A 14,435-nucleotide genomic window follows, 5' to 3' on the forward strand; every position below is an offset into this window, starting at 1 on the left:
ATTGCTGACCTGTGTCTTTCATTGCACACGGACCTGGGCCAGCTCTGAGTGTGGCAGAACACAGGGAAGGACATGTGCAGGGGAGTTTGGGGGGGCCTGCAGTACATTTCATAGCTTGCAAGAGCGCTTGTGTTGAGTTGGTTTTGGACAGGCAGGAGTGGTTTGAGTACCTAACAGAACAAACCTGCTGTGGGACAGACAGCTTGCTGGGATCACTCATTGTCATCCAGAGTGTAAGGCTAGAAAACCCCTTAGAATATGAGATTATTTTATTTCTTGAGGCATTTCGAGGATACTTGGGAGTGGCCACTTTTGAAAGGATCTCCTCAGAGCTGTTTTAGCTCATCAGCACATAAATCTCGAACTGGTGATTTCTAAGGCTGAAGTGAGTATCAGGATTTTTTCCCAAATAAAAGATCAGCCTTTACAGCAAACATTTCACTGTGTGATTTAGGGCCTGTGTTTAAACCATCAGCCGGCTTTAAATGCATTAGCATACAAAAAATAAATGGGCACTTCAGAGGAGACCTTCCAATGAATTAATAATCACCTCAGCTCTGTGGAGATTGCCTTAAAAGCCGTTCCCCTTTGATCTGGCACAGATTAGCCTCTGAAAGGATTTAGCACAGAGAGGGTTGTTCGCTGACATGAAGGTGTTAAACAGAGATGGGGAGGCCAGTCACTTTAGCCTTCTCTGAATTATATATGAAGCTCTCCAGGATGGAGAGCACAGGCCGAAATTAAAATGTTGTTTCAAGAACGGGAGTTGAGAAGCACCGAAGCATAAAAAGCGTGGATGGAATCACTGGGGAACAAACGAGGTTCCTAATTACTCAAGCTGCTAAATGCAACCGGTTTTTTGATGGCTCACTCAGCGACTGAGATCTTCCTGCAGGTGTACAACTGGCAGGAGGAGAAAATACTGCTTTCTAATGAATTGCGTGCCTGGCATGTAATTACACTTGAGCAATCACGGGGAGAGCTGTGCCCGGCTCTGCCGGTGGAGGAGCGCTCAGGGATGGCTGTGAGTTGGCTAATTGTGAGCTGCATCCAGCTGCCTTCACATTCCAGCCTGCCACAGCCCTTTGAAGGGGGCTGCTGGGTTCAAACCATTTCAGATTTGGAGAAGTGCACAGCTGAAGTTCACAAGGTGTGACTGAGTTTCAGGAGTTCCCCGAGGCCTGGCTTTGTTACGTGTGTTATGTGTTTCTCATGTGCAGCCATAAATTTGTATGCACCTACACAAGTACACGATACATTGTGTATTCCCATCCCCAGATCTCTGCCCAGATAGGTAAATAGGTATCATCAGTAGCTCCAATTTTCAAAATCCAAAATCTACTATAAACAATCAGTAGAAATCTCCAATTATCAAACCCAAGCTCAACTTAATTTTTTCAACAACAGATGCCCATCTAATTTTCATAGAATCATTAAGGCTGGAAAGGTGATCAAGTCCAACTGTCAGCCCAGCACCACCACCATGTTCACCATTAAACCATGTCCTCAAGTGCAATGTCCACATGTTTGTAGAACACTTCAGGGATGATGACTCTACCACTTCCCTGGACAGTCTGTTTCAATGCTTTACAACCTTTTCTGTGAATAATTTTTTCCTGATATCTAATCTAAACATTCCCTGGCACAACTTGAGGCCAATTCCTCTTATCCTTATTACCCTTATCATGTCCTCATAACACCCTTATTTAGGAATAGGGCTCCAAAAATCAGTGGATGGAAAAACAGATGCAACCATATGACCAGCGTTTGCATATAGTAAATTATTTACTATATTAATCCTTCTAATGGATTTTTCAAAGTCTTCATTAATGCAACATCCCTTTTACCAAGGATGGTGCACATGATTGCACACATCTTTTGGTGCTGGGGGTATTTCATCCAGAGCAAACAGCCACGTGCACTTGGATGCAATGGAGAGGACCTCTGATAACCTTGGGTTTGGTGCTCTAACAAGGAGCTCAGTAAAGCTCACTGTAGATATTTAGAATTATTCCATCAATAAAGTAGGTTGCAGATAGGTCACACCCTATATTGAAGGAAAACTCTTGAAGGAAGAGTCAAAATCTAAGGCAGCACTAGATGTGCCAGTTTTTTCCTGAGGTGAGGACTTGTATTGAACACCATATGATGCAGATGGTGATAAAAGATGCACCTGGAGGATAAACCTTAGAGTGAACTTGGGGAAGGAAAGCAGTTCCTAATTAATGACAGTGATTGATGTTTTATTAAAACAGGTGAGGAGACTGTCCATTTGGCACAAACCCTGCCCCTGACCTATCGCCACCGGTCAATATTTATAGAGAACTGTTACTTTGGAGGTGGCAGCTGGGCTGGGATCTCTCTAGCTGGCTGTTGCCCACTGATAGTCCCTCTCGTGCTGCTGCTGATTCAGAGGAATGCTCTCTGGTCACAGAGGCAAGCAAGCACGTTCCTCAGCTCTGGACATTACCTTTTCTACTTTCTGCCTCTTGAAATTACCACTTGGCTATGATTTGTTGCATTATATTATTTTGCAGTTACATTTGTAATGAGCCAAGGAAGGAAGCAGCAGTCCCTGCAGTCAGCTGCTGTGTAAATGTGCAGTCAAGGGCCAGCCCTCAGTCTTGTGTGCAAAAGGTCCTTCAGGCCAAGCAGTGAATAAATCACCACTCTTTTCCTGTCTGGGAAGAAGTTCGAAATGAAAAGTGTTTCAGGGAGAGACCAATATCTTGTTAAACTGTCATTGCACTTAATCCTGTCCTCAGTCAGCCTGCAGAGAATAGAGGGGACCTTCTGTTACTCAGCAAGCTGGTTTCCAAACGCGGGAGCAAACCTGCCTTTTTACGTGATATGGCACATTCCCTTCTGCGCTGTCATCACTATTAAATTCAAATACAGATAAAAGGATTTAATTTCAGGAGCAGGAAAGCGACTGTGCTCCAGCCCTCTTAATCTCTGTGCAGTTCAGATTTCGCGGGACTTGCACTGAGCGCCTGTATCAGATAAAGCCACACTAATTGTGTTCCTTCTTTTTGTGCCTCCCTTCTCCCCGTTTTCTTTCTGTTTATCTGGCACTGGATGTTTGGAAACTACAGAACTCTGTTTGGAAACAAGATCAAGTCGGTGGCCAAGAAAGCGTTCTCAGGATTGGAGGCCCTGGAGCACCTGTGAGTAACCCACCATGCCTCAGAGCTTGGGAAGGGGGGTCTGCCAAAAGTAGCTGCTTGAGAGATCTGCTAGCAATTTAATAGTGTCTTTGTAAACTGAGAAACCAGTCCATTTGTGGGGGCCACCTGCTTCCTTCTCATTATAAGTCCGCCTCAACTTTGGCCTTTTTTTGTGCCAGGAACAAAGTTATAGAACATATGGCAAATCTGCATGCTCTTTAATTTTTTGATTTGTTCTTGGATAAGTATCGCCTTGACTTGCACATTGCTGCTTTGCAGGCTGTTACCAATGAAAATACACTGTTTCAGATGTAGTCCTCTCTCCTCCTCCCTTGCCCCAACTTCCTTCTAAATCCAGGCCCTGGCAGTGCTGCACGTTGCAGATGACTGCTGACAATCCAGGCACTGAACACCTCCATTCAGCACAACCGCCTTAGAACCACTTGCAACAAGCACATTTTGGCTGCTTCTGTGATTTTTTTCTGTATCCCAAGGCTGATGACTCCAGCAGAGATTCATGAATAACCTCCTTTCTGGATTAAGACAGTTAAAGTATATGTGGCTGTGCTCTACAATGTTTTATTGGCTGTTGAGTGTATGAAATGCTATGGCCATCAAGAGCACACTGAAGGGTTGGAGCTGCCTGACTGGGGCTACATTCCCAAATAAAGGTGCCCTTACTGATCTACTGAGATTTTCCTCTTCAAGCAGTGTTTGCCCTGCATGTCACTTAGTAAACTTCAGCCCTAAATCTGACACTGTGCTTTTTCAGAGAGCAAATGAATCTTTTATTTAGCAATAGTTATAAGTGAAGCTTTTAAGAATCCCTTCTTTTGGAAACATTGTGATTTTTTTTCAAAGTCAACAGTATTCTCTCCAAGTCCCTTTCAAATAACTCCTCAGATGTTGCTCAGTGCAAGTATTTGCTTTCCTTATGTTTGCTGAAGGTCCAACTTGGGTATGACATTCCTGACTATCTTTGGTTATCAAGGGGGCTGAGGAATTTCTGAGCTTTGGATGATGGAGGTAGCTGAGACTGAGAAAGCATAATGGGGTAGGGAATGGCTTAGTGATTTATTCCTGTAATCTTTATTGACTGACTGTTGTTCAGGAATACTTAATCAAAATCAAGGTGTTTTGAGGAACATTTCCATGAGCTGCAAGTGCATTTGGCCTTAAGAAGCAGCTACCAAATCAACTGCTACTGTCCCAGTCATAGCATCCCTTTTGTTCACATTGCCTGTGGTTGTGCCTGCAGGAACCTGGGGGACAATGCCATCCGCTCCATCCAAGCCGACGCCTTTGCCAAGATGAAGAGCCTGCGTCAGCTGTAAGTGATTGCCCTGCACACCCCACTCAGGGGGCAGGGACCTTCCTTGCCCAGGGGGCAGGGACCTTCCTTGCCCTGGACGTGAGCAGTAGCACGGGTGTTGTCTGCATTTCCACTCATTTATTTCCCCCTCCCCTCTATCCTCCTCTGAGGGGTATTTTTACACATGAGTAGCTGTCACGGGAACATCTTGCATTTAATAGTGAGTGAAATGAGATCATTGGGACAGGTTCTTCCAGCAGCTTTGCATCTGTGCAATTATTCCTGTCTGCTCAGGAAGTCCAGCCCTGGTCCTGTTAGCTGGCTATCCTCCTCATACTGCCAAAGATTTAATTCCCAGTGGCTCATCTGCTCCCTTGCCGTGCCTCTGTTTAGGGTTCACACACAGGACTGATATTTCAGTGATAAGCACCATTTGAACTGCATCCACTTGTCATCCAGCCTTCTGGTGTAAAAATACGGATGTGTTATCAGAGCTGCTGCTTGTGCTCCAGGCCGGGGCTCTGCACTGTTATCAGATACTGTTTCCAGTCTTGCTTGGTTTCCTTTTCTCCTCTTCTGCATAAATATTTAATCCATTGTCAGTGCATTGCTACACTCTGGAGTAGTGCAGTGTCTGTGGAACACAAAATCACTTATTTGGTATTTGGTCAGGTACAGGTTCTTCTTCCTGACATTGGAAATGAGAATCAGATGGTCACTGTTAGCAGTGACATTTAATGCCAGTGACTGGGAATGAGTAAGATAAACGTTGCATGTCTGTTGTGTATTTAGCCACCTTATCTTTTGCACTGGCTCTTGGAACAAAATTGAGGTGAAAGATTGATCTTATTAGGGAAGAATTAGTGAGATCCCAGATATTGTGAAGGAATGTTTATACCATGGAGAAGTTCAGATAGAGGACATATACATGCAGAGTTCATTATGCTGAAGGGTCTCTGTGACCTGTCCCAACTAGCCAGTAGGATTTATCCCATAATGCCACAATTTGGCCCAGATTATTAAAAAAACACGTTAATCCTGAGGCTCCCATTTTCTTTGCTCCTTTTTTCACAGCTCTTTTCCTAACAGAAGGTGCTAAGTTACTGTTTGGATCATAGAATCATAGAATTCTGCAGTGGTTTGGTTTGGAAGGGACCTTAAAAATCATCTAGTTCCAAGCCCCTGCCATGGGTGGTGCTGGTGGGGTTTGGAACTCAGGATTTCTCAGCATCTCGGGATGCTGAGAAATGTTTTCGTGTTTTGCTTTCCAAACTAGTGACTGTTCCTCTTGGGTTTACACAAATACCTTTGGTCACTCCTCTTCCACTGCTTCTGTTAATCAGTAAACACAGCTCCAGCTACACCTCTTATCCCTGGTGATGCCAGTGTGTGAATATGCACCTTATGGAAGGCAGGGCCTCTCCACTTACTGCCCTAGGGTTGGCCACAGAGGGAACTCAAGGCCTTACAGTGGGAGTTGGGCATCCTCTCACTGTTCAGCAGTTAAGTCCAGAATTTGTTCCCACCAAAGATGCTCAAACCACAGAGGCAGAGGAGGAATGTGTGTGGTAATGAGAGATGAGAGAGGGCAGGACAGGCTGTACTGTTGCCTTTTGCCTCTGTTGCACCTCTCCGTTGTAGATGATCTGCCTCAGCTTGTATCCCTTAAGCCAGGGATGACTTTGCTTATCTGTTCCTGGGGATCACTCTGGAAGGGGGTTAATAAATACAGGGTGCTAGAGAGTGTCACTGCAGTACAGGAGTGGGTTGCTCCATGTGGAGATGAAATGCTGTTTAAATGTGTCATGTATTTAACATCTTTAGTGCCTCGAGGACATTCCTGCAGGCCTTTTTTCCCTTCCACCCATGCTGGGGGGGCGGGAGGAATGTGTCTGACATGAAAGGGCTGTGAGCCTTCCAGCCTTCTCTCCGTGTAGGACTCACAGCAGGCTGCTGTTGGTTTTGTTTCCCTGCAGCCACATTAACAGCGACAGCTTCCTCTGCGACTGCCAGCTGAAGTGGCTGCCCCAGTGGTTAGTGGAGAAGGAGCTGCAGTCCTTTGTGGTGGCCACCTGTGCCCATCCTGAGTCACTGAAAAGCAAGAGCATTTTTGCCATCCTGCCAGAAAGTTTTGTGTGTGGTAAGTCTCGCCTGCGTGTTTTGAGGTTGTATGAAGGGTAGGACTCACTTGGGAAACATTTTCTTTTGACTACCAGCGTGTTATTACGAGAGGCTTTCTGTTTTGTTTTGTTATTCAGTGGGATCAAAGGAAGCCCAAGCCTGCATTTTAAAAATTTGTCATTGGCTACAATTTATTTCCCACCAAAACCACACAGTGCATTGCTTGAACCGAGTGTATTCCTTGCAGGGCTCCCTGAGTGTTAAATCAAAAGGGACTAATGCCTGTTCCACTTCCAGATGGGGCTGCACAGAGACTTGCTCAGTCCTCTCAGTTTGATACTATCAAGACTGCAGCTGTAACTTTTTCCTCTCTGCAGTGTTCTGACCTGCTTCTGTGGCTTTGTGTTCTTCACGTATCTTTTCTCCTTCTTGGAAATAGCAAAGAGTTAAAAAGCAGAGGAGAATCTCCATCACAGCTGATTTTTTTGACCAGTAAGGCCCACCTAAATACTGCAGTTGACTCTGCACCCGAGCTGTGGTTGCAAAGCAGCTTTACTTAATATCCAGCACACACAAACATCTGCTACCTCTCTCATGAAGAAATTTAAGTGATCAGAGGAGGCCAAATTGATGCTGCTCATGCACTCAGCTTTTGTGGAAAAGAAAGGCCTGGTTTGGGAGCCAAACTTTGTGCATTGGAGCCAACCAGTGTGGATCCTGGGTGGAGCTGCAAATGGGTGTTTGAAGGAAAAATGAGCTTTTGCAAACACTGTTTAACTAAGCTGAATGCATGACTTGCATTGAACACTGAGTGGACACTTTGTTCCAGCTGTGGTCCCATGTCCCTCCTTGATCCCCTAGTGGCAGGACTCTGCCTAGGTGGCCTCTGTCTGAGCAGGCTGGGAGGCTTGCTGTGCTCATCTGGAAAAAGAGATCCTGAAGGCTCCATCCCCACAGCAACATCACAAAGCAAAGACAGCTTTGCTTCCCAGTGCCTGCCAAGTCCTCCAGGCACTAGTATACTCCTGGTTCCAGAGGCCTGGCTGTTTAATTAAACCTTAGTCAAATATTAAATTACACCATTTGTAGAAATCTAATAAATGAATCTGCTTGGACCCTTGCTAAAACCAACAGTCTTCAGGGCACAGAGAGAGTGTGTGAAGCTTTCCACCCCAGGCAGGTGACAGAAGCAAATACAGCTGCTTCTGCTCTGACAGCACAGGCTGTGTAGAGTCACAGAATCCTTCAGGTTGGAAGAGACCTGCAAGATCATTGAATCCAGCCGTCAACCTACTAGTGCCAAGCCCACCTCTAAACCACATCCCTGAGTACCACATCTACATGTCTTTTAAATACCTCCAGGGATGGTGACTCTACCATTTTCCTGGGTAGCCTGTTCTGGTGCTTGACAACCCTTTCGGTGAAGAAATTTTTCCTATTAGCTAATATAAGCCTCCCCTGGCACAACTTGAGGCAATTTCCTCTTGTCCTGTTGCTTTTTACCTAGGGGAAGAGACCAATTCCCACCTCACTACAACCTCTTGTGGGCATTTTTCCCTAGAGGTGGCATTTGCAGCCCTCTAAGTGCCCTCCTGCTCTCCTGTCCTGCTTCACACTAATGCAAACCTGGAGGTGAAGTTGTAAGTTCAGTCGTGCTCTTCATGCATGAGTTGTACAGGGAAGGATATTTTCTGTAGACCATAGTGTCTTTCTCAGGTTCAGCTACATTGGTGAAGGAGCTGGGCATTTTGTAGGTGTCTGACAGCCCACTGGTGACAGAAGGACCCAGAGGAACAACAGTCCCACCTAAACCAGCCCCTCAGTGGAGTTATGCACTACAGAGCCAGCCTTGAGGCTGCAGTGCATGTACAACAGTGGGTATAAAAGCAGATGTGCAATAATAACTTCCATTTATGCACTGTTCAGTTTCTCATTGCATCTCTTGGCTTGCTGAAGTCTTCCCTCATAGTCCAGCACTAACCACTCCTGCTGTTTTCCCACAGATGATTTCCCCAAGCCACAGATCATCATCCAGCCCGAGACCACAGTGGCGGTCCTTGGGAAGGACATCAGGTTCACCTGCCTGGCCGCCAGCAGCAGCAGCTCCCCCATGATGTTTGCCTGGAAGAAGGACAACGAGATGCTGCACAACGCCGAGATCGAGAACTTTGCCCACGTGCGGGCGAAGGACGGGGAGGTGATGGAGTGCACCACCATCCTGCACCTCCGGCACGTCACCTTCGCGCACGAGGGGCGGTACCAGTGCATCATCACCAACCACTTCGGCTCCACCTACTCCAACAAGGCCCGGCTCACTGTTAATGGTGAGTGGGAAGCTGCTTTCTCGTTCCTTTTCTCAGCCTGAGCTGGTACACGGCACAATTCCTTGGGAATCATTTCTGGCGGGTGGTTATTCCCGAGGGTCCATTCCTGATGGTGGGGAGCTCTTAATCTCTTCACAGCAGCTGCCTGTAGCTCAGTGGATGGTGAGAAGTGCCCTGTGAGGAGCACAGACCAGGTTTGGGATGGCTGCCACCCAGCCAAGCACTTCAGCACATTCTTAACATCTCTTTGGCTGTTCAGGTAGAGTCTTTGCCCACTAAAATGGCCCAATGAAAATGAAAATAGCCAATGAAAGTGAAAATACAAAAGGATACAAGGAAGAAGGATGTCGTGATTAGAAGTTCTCTGTAGGAAAGATAATAGCTTTTTTTTTCCAGGATAACCACCAAAGAAAATTAGTTTTGATCCCAGCTCTCTTGATCTGAGCGGGGCTGGTCATGGACTCTGCAGACAGGTGTGTTCTCTAGGAACACAGGGTTAGTCCTCAGCAGTTCAGAGATATCCTGCAGAAGCACAATGCCCGTGGGTAATTGTCACATTAATCCTCGCTGGAAAGGAAAACAGAACCGTGCAGGATATGGTGTTTTCCCCGTGGGATTGCTCATCCCTTTTCTTGTTTTCCTTTACGTCAGTGTTGCCCTCGTTTATCAAAACTCCCCACGACATCACGAGCCGGACGGGGACGACGGCGCGGCTGGAGTGTGCGGCAGAGGGACACCCCACGCCGCAGATCGCCTGGCAGAAGGACGGCGGCACCGACTTCCCCGCGGCCCGGGAGCGCCGCATGCATGTCATGCCCGACGACGACGTCTTCTTCATCACGGACGTGAAGATCGAGGACATGGGTGTCTACAGCTGCACGGCACAGAACTCCGCGGGCTCCGTGCTCGCCAACGCCACCCTGACCGTCCTGGGTAAGCCGGGCCCCTGGCGCCCAAGTGGCCTGGAAGTGGGAGTTGGGAGAGATGGCTGTTCTAGTGCTCTGCCAGTTGCAGATACAGAAAAGAGACAGAGTCCGTGCTCTGTCTTGTTTCATTCTTTTGCACTCTAGTTAACTAATGAAATTAATTAAGAGAAGGAGCAATAAAGTCACATTTCCTCTTGTGCCGAGGGAGCCCCTCCAACCAGCCTGTTTGCTGTTTGCAAAATCCTTCAAAAGGAAATCACCCTCCATCTCTCTTGTCCTACGAAATAATTTATGTCAACTGTTGACCCTTGTCCTCAGGGGTTCCTTTTTGGGAAGACTAACACCAACTGGTTATGGGAAATGAGGCCTCGGTTGTGGTTGTTGGATCTGTTGTGGTTTGCAGCTGCCATGCTCCTGGGCACGTGCCTGCCTCGTGCACTGCTATGTCTGCAGGAACATCAGGAGTGTTGAGTGTGGTCTAATCTGTTGCTACACCGTCCCCAAGAACTAATTTCTGTGTTTGTTCTCCTGCAGAGACACCATCCTTGGTTCATCCCTTGGAAGATCACGTGGTGTCCGTGGGTGAGACCGTGGCTCTCCAGTGCAAAGCCACGGGGAGCCCCCCGCCCCGCATCACCTGGCTGAAAGGTGACCAGCCCCTGGTCGTGACAGAAAGGCACCACTTCACCTCTGGCAACCAGCTGCTGATTGTTAGGAATGTTGTCTTGGAGGATGCTGGGAAGTACACCTGTGAGATGTCCAACACCCTGGGGACGGAGCGCGCGCACAGCCACGTGAGCATCCTGCAGTCCCTGGGCTGCAGGAAGGACCGGACCACGGTGGGGATCATCACCATCGCTGTGGTGTGCAGCATCGTGCTCACCTCCCTGGTCTGGGTCTGCATCATCTACCAAACCAGGAAGAAGAGTGAAGAATACAGTGTCACCAACACAGGTAGCTCCAGTCTCCTGCTGAGGCTTCCTCTGACCTTTTGTGCTGTCAAATGTCCCGCTGAGGGTGAATCACCCGTCAGGGAGCCACACAGCCACACTGGAGCAGCAGTTGTCTTATGTCCGTGGTTCTCTTGGCACACAGAGCTGGAACCAGCTTTCACTTGCTGCTGAAGCATGTTCAGAGCTGCATTTCTCCCCTTGGCTTCCTCTTCAGGAAGGTCTTTTCCACTTGGCAGTAGTTCCAGCCATTGCTTTGCAACTTTGATTTTCCATGACCATAAATGATAACTCTTGAGACAGTCTGCATTATGTCCATAATGCTGAGAACCTGTCTTACTTCTTGGGAATTTATATTTTCAAAGACTTCAATTTCAAAACTTGAAAAATTAGATTTTGAAGCTGGAATTCCTTTTTCCATGTCGGCTGTAAGAGCTGTTGTAGCCCTGCTGATGTGGGATATCTGTTACTTTTTAAAGGAAGGAGTAGTATTTATTTCTTCCTCCTGATATGAAGAAAGGATAATTTGGTGCTGAAATTATGTGTTGCAGTGGCAATAAAGTCTCCTGCTCTCAATATTATGCAGCCTCTGAACAGAAGAGAACTATGGAAGAACCAGCCTAAGACTTTCCCACCCTGCTGGGATTTGCAGCCTTCCTATATTCTGCTTAGCTTTATATAGAGTATAACAGGATTTTAAAGATGTAGTCTAGGTAGGAAGTCTTGGATACGCTAACAGCAGTGTGATGTATCAGTGGGATTCTTTTTTAACTACTTTTTTCAGTCCTGAAAATTTAGGGCTTTATGCCTGGCGTAATAGAGTTTCACTTGGTTTTGTGTGACAAGGGAAACTGAAATTGCCTTGTAGAAAATGGAGAAAGCCAAGGACAGCCAAGGGGCTTAAGACTTACTTGCCTTTTTAAGTGAATCTATGACCCTGTTCTCCAGAATCCTTTTACTCCTAACTTCAGGAGACAGAGGACTTCAGTCAAAGAAGGGACTCTGATTTTCAGGGGAAAGGAAAGGATTTACTTGTCCTGAAGAAACAGTTCTACTCCACCTATCTTGTATTGACCATGCCAAATGCAAAGACTCCAAGTGCCTTTATCAGCACTCTCTCTCACAGCTTTTAAGCTTTTAAAAACCAGGAGTGGGGCTTCTGAAGGGAGAAGAGTACTTAGACAGCTCCGTTTCCATGGCATCTACAGAAAACACCAGATCTGGTCCCAAATTTCTCTTGAAAACATGATTTTATATGCCTCTGAAAATCTTACTGGGAACTGACATTTCTCTGCCCCCACTGCTCTAGATGAGACCATTGTGCCTCCAGACGTGCCGAGCTACTTGTCCTCCCAGGGGACTCTGTCAGACCGGCAGGACGTGGCCATCCGAGTGGACACCCAGCAGCCCAACGGGCACATCGACAGCAACGGTGAGAAAGGGTCTAGCTGTTTCTTCTGCTGTGCTGTATCTGGACTTGAAATGGGGAGGTAGAAATTGCAGCCCAAAATACTTGTGAGTTATCTGAGAGATCTTCATAATGCAATTCTCTGGCTCCTGCACTTATGCAGAGCAGGGATGTCCTTGACTTCACAGAGCTCTCCTCTCCCAGGAATAAGTGTTCCTGCAAGCAGGCTGCCTCAGAAACTGCTCAGTCAGGCCCTAAGGACTATTTTTTTGCCAATTTTGGATTAGTTTTTTGGCGTCAGGTTTACCCATAGTTAGGCTCTACTAGAAAATGCATTAACATTGCCTGTCCCTGCCTTCAGGCTTAGAAATTAAATGTTGGGGTTTTACAGTATTTAAACACGTTAGGGAGGAGAAGTTAAGCGTTCTGAACTGAGATTCCCCTGAGATTGTACAGGATTTATTCTGTTAAACGTTATCTGAAAATCATCTGTTATCTCCACTGCTATTTTTTCTCCCTTCTACAGTAGAAATAAGACTAACAAGTCATTTAACTGGGAGCAGATGGATGTACTCTTTAACCAGCTGGTTCGTTTGTTACAGGTATGTGTCAGACTGATGCTGGAAGGTGTCCAGATGTTGAAGCTCCCGCTGTAGGTTGCAGACAGCCCAAGCTGTGTATCAGCTATAATAAAGACACTTGGAAAACTGAAGACATGGCTGATGGAATGCTTGTTCCAGATAAGACAGGTACAAAACCCATTAATCTGGGAAGGCATTTCGTGTTTGTATAGATCAGAAAGCCCTCCTAGTCAGGCAGAATGAACATGAGAAATTTTTACCTTCAGAGAAAAAAAGCCCAGAATGATTCTCAGGTGCAAGCACAGTAAATTTACTTTTTTCTGCTTGCTTTGATCCTCTCTCAAGCTTGGATATTTGGAATTTGAGGAACCATCAGAAAGAGACAGACTAAAGCTCACGATCACCATTCCTTGCAGCTGGCTGATGGGAATTCTGATTTGAAATATTCCTAAAATGTGAGAGCGCTTTCAAACTGAAGGTGTTAAATTTTTTCACACTCTCTGAAAGAGGCTGTCGACTTCAAAGCTCAGCCTCATTTTAATTTATTTATTTTCAAAATCTAAAGGTTGTTTTGGGCACTACACCTGCCTCTGCTCTTTGCCAATTTCTTGGGTGTTACGCTAGTACTTTTCTATTTTTAGGATGTGTTTTCTGTTCTCTTGCTGTATTGTAACAGCCACACAAAAAGAGCCAGTGAAACAAATTTTCTTTCCAGGAGAAACTGTAAAGTTTAATAATGGAAAGTTGTTGAGTGCGCTAAGGAAATTAACTTTGAACATATAGCACCTCCTTCCTGCTTGCAACTGCTTTGATTTCAGCTCATCTGTTTTTCCCACTAACAGTAATAGCATATCTGAGATAACAGTGTGAGATGATGGTGATCCCTGTAAAGGACCAGTACAAAAATGAGAAAGGTAAACTTGGTATTTTAAAGCAGGTAGAGGAAAGTTCCACTTTGCATTTCTACCCTGACTAGAAAGCTTGGGAAAGGAAATAAATGCACAAGGTTTTTTTTTTTCCTTAAAAAGTCACAAATTCTTTGAAGTAAGCCAACCAGCTAGGCCTATTAATTGAAACTACCTTTAGTGATGGTGGCTACAGAGTTCTGAAAAGCAGGTGTGTGGCAGCCCTGTGTAAAACTGGGAATTGTCCATGTTACTTAGTGAGAGATTCCCACACCAAAGTAAACAGAGCTGCCCTTTCCATCCACAAGTTGTGTGCTCCAGTGCTGACCACTTCCAGCTGCTCATCTTGGTTTGTTGCTGTTTTCCCTTCCTCCCCCAAAGGCTACGGGCTGCCCGTGGTGTGCACGGACTGCAGCAGCAGCACGGACAGCATGAACGTCCACATTTACCCCAGGGACTCCGAGTACTACCCCGAGAGCCTTAAGACTGTGGATAACCCCCATCCCAACGCACTGAGCAGCAAGGAACGGAATAGGAAGAGGGGTGCAGGCACCAGCCTTCTTCATCCTCAGCCCTGCAACGGGATTGCCAGCGGCAAGAGGGTGGAAACAGACGGGACCCTCTACCCCAGCAACCACGACAGAATAAGGCCTGTGAGCTCGGCCAGCCCGCTGCTTGCAGACACACACGGTACGTGCTCCCCTGGGCTCAATTCTGCTCCTCACATGCACTGTCGGGGTT

General features: G+C 46.5%; 1 protein-coding gene across 1 annotated transcript in view; it reads left to right on the plus strand.

Moving 5' to 3' along the window:
* Window positions 1-14,435, plus strand: part of LRIG1 (leucine rich repeats and immunoglobulin like domains 1) — a 93,230-nt gene that overhangs the window by 75,485 nt on the left and 3,310 nt on the right. Inside the window, exons 10-18 of the mRNA XM_051788788.1 lie at window positions 3,096-3,167; window positions 4,426-4,497; window positions 6,456-6,619; window positions 8,604-8,924; window positions 9,576-9,857; window positions 10,385-10,804; window positions 12,110-12,232; window positions 12,811-12,957; window positions 14,076-14,384. Coding sequence (XP_051644748.1) covers window positions 3,096-3,167; window positions 4,426-4,497; window positions 6,456-6,619; window positions 8,604-8,924; window positions 9,576-9,857; window positions 10,385-10,804; window positions 12,110-12,232; window positions 12,811-12,957; window positions 14,076-14,384 — 1,910 coding nt within the window. The remainder of the gene's footprint in view (window positions 1-3,095; window positions 3,168-4,425; window positions 4,498-6,455; window positions 6,620-8,603; window positions 8,925-9,575; window positions 9,858-10,384; window positions 10,805-12,109; window positions 12,233-12,810; window positions 12,958-14,075; window positions 14,385-14,435) is intronic.

The sequence above is a fragment of the Manacus candei genome, unplaced genomic scaffold, assembly GCF_025592945.1.
Source record: "Manacus candei isolate 608988 ecotype Guabito, Panama unplaced genomic scaffold, ASM2559294v1 h1tg000025l, whole genome shotgun sequence".
Lineage (NCBI taxonomy): Eukaryota > Metazoa > Chordata > Aves > Passeriformes > Pipridae > Manacus > Manacus candei.